This window comes from Octopus bimaculoides, chromosome 4 (assembly GCF_001194135.2).
Source record: "Octopus bimaculoides isolate UCB-OBI-ISO-001 chromosome 4, ASM119413v2, whole genome shotgun sequence".
In the NCBI taxonomy this organism is placed as follows: domain Eukaryota; kingdom Metazoa; phylum Mollusca; class Cephalopoda; order Octopoda; family Octopodidae; genus Octopus; species Octopus bimaculoides.
The window spans coordinates 133,966,839-133,967,835 of record NC_068984.1 but is presented as its reverse complement, the minus strand read 5'-3'; the positions used below and the strand labels follow the sequence as shown (position 1 = coordinate 133,967,835).

At 29.7% G+C, this 997-nt stretch overlaps 1 protein-coding gene across 1 annotated transcript in view; it reads left to right on the top strand.

Annotated features, from left to right (window-relative positions):
* Window positions 1-260: 260 nt before the first annotated feature.
* The window catches only part of LOC106880157 (proton-coupled zinc antiporter SLC30A2), a 57,277-nt gene continuing 56,540 nt past the window's right edge, over window positions 261-997 (top strand). Inside the window, exon 1 of the mRNA XM_014929994.2 lies at window positions 261-425. Coding sequence (XP_014785480.1) covers window positions 370-425 — 56 coding nt within the window. The 5' untranslated portion in view covers window positions 261-369. The remainder of the gene's footprint in view (window positions 426-997) is intronic.

Here is a 997-nt window from a genome sequence, read left to right as displayed (position 1 = left end):
TATATATATACACATATATATACACATAATCTATTTAATCTATTCATAGATCCTTTAATAATTATCATCATCACTATTATCATCATCGTCACGTGATTCATGTTATCCTCATAAACATTATTATTATTATTATTATTATTATTATTATTATTATTATTATTATTATTGACTTTATTTTTAATAGATTCACTTATCTCATTTGCAATTCTTTAGCGTATCGCTTGCAAAATGTAACAAAACAAATAAAGGTTTTTCCAAAACGTTCAGTTGCTCACTGTATGTCTTGTTGCAGAGTTTTACCGCGATCGTTCGTGTATATCTATCGGTATATGTATGTGTATGAATGAGTAAATCCTAACAGCACCAACGATGGAAAGAACAAATGCCAACGGACCGACGCAACCTGAAACGGGGGTTCTTAATGAGTAAGTAGAAACGGACACATTTTTATGCACGCATATATACACTCACGTATGCACACATGCGCACACATACACATACACACATGCATTGATATATAAATATATATATAAATACATATATACACACGCATGTATACATGTTTAGTACATTATCAAATGAATAATAACATACAATAGATAATTGTCAGTTCATTACATCTGTTTCTTACGTAACTTTTTCATAGAAGAATGAGAACATTACTCCATTACAAAAGACCGTAATGATCGAATGAGAAGTAATTTTACAAAAAAAAAAAAGGATATCCCAAGAATGTAGCAGGGATGTGACAGCAGAAGTCTGTCGAGGCCAACTATGAAATGGGAGAATGACCAACAAAGTTGGCCTTTGAGGTTAAGAATATAGTTCTTGAAAGTGTGTAATATGATATCAAAGGTCAGCGACCCGTGTGAGATAAGAGTCTTATATATATGTATATATATACATATATGTATATATATATATATATATATATACACATAATCTAATTAATCTATTCATAGATCCTTTAATAATTATCATCATCACTATTATCATC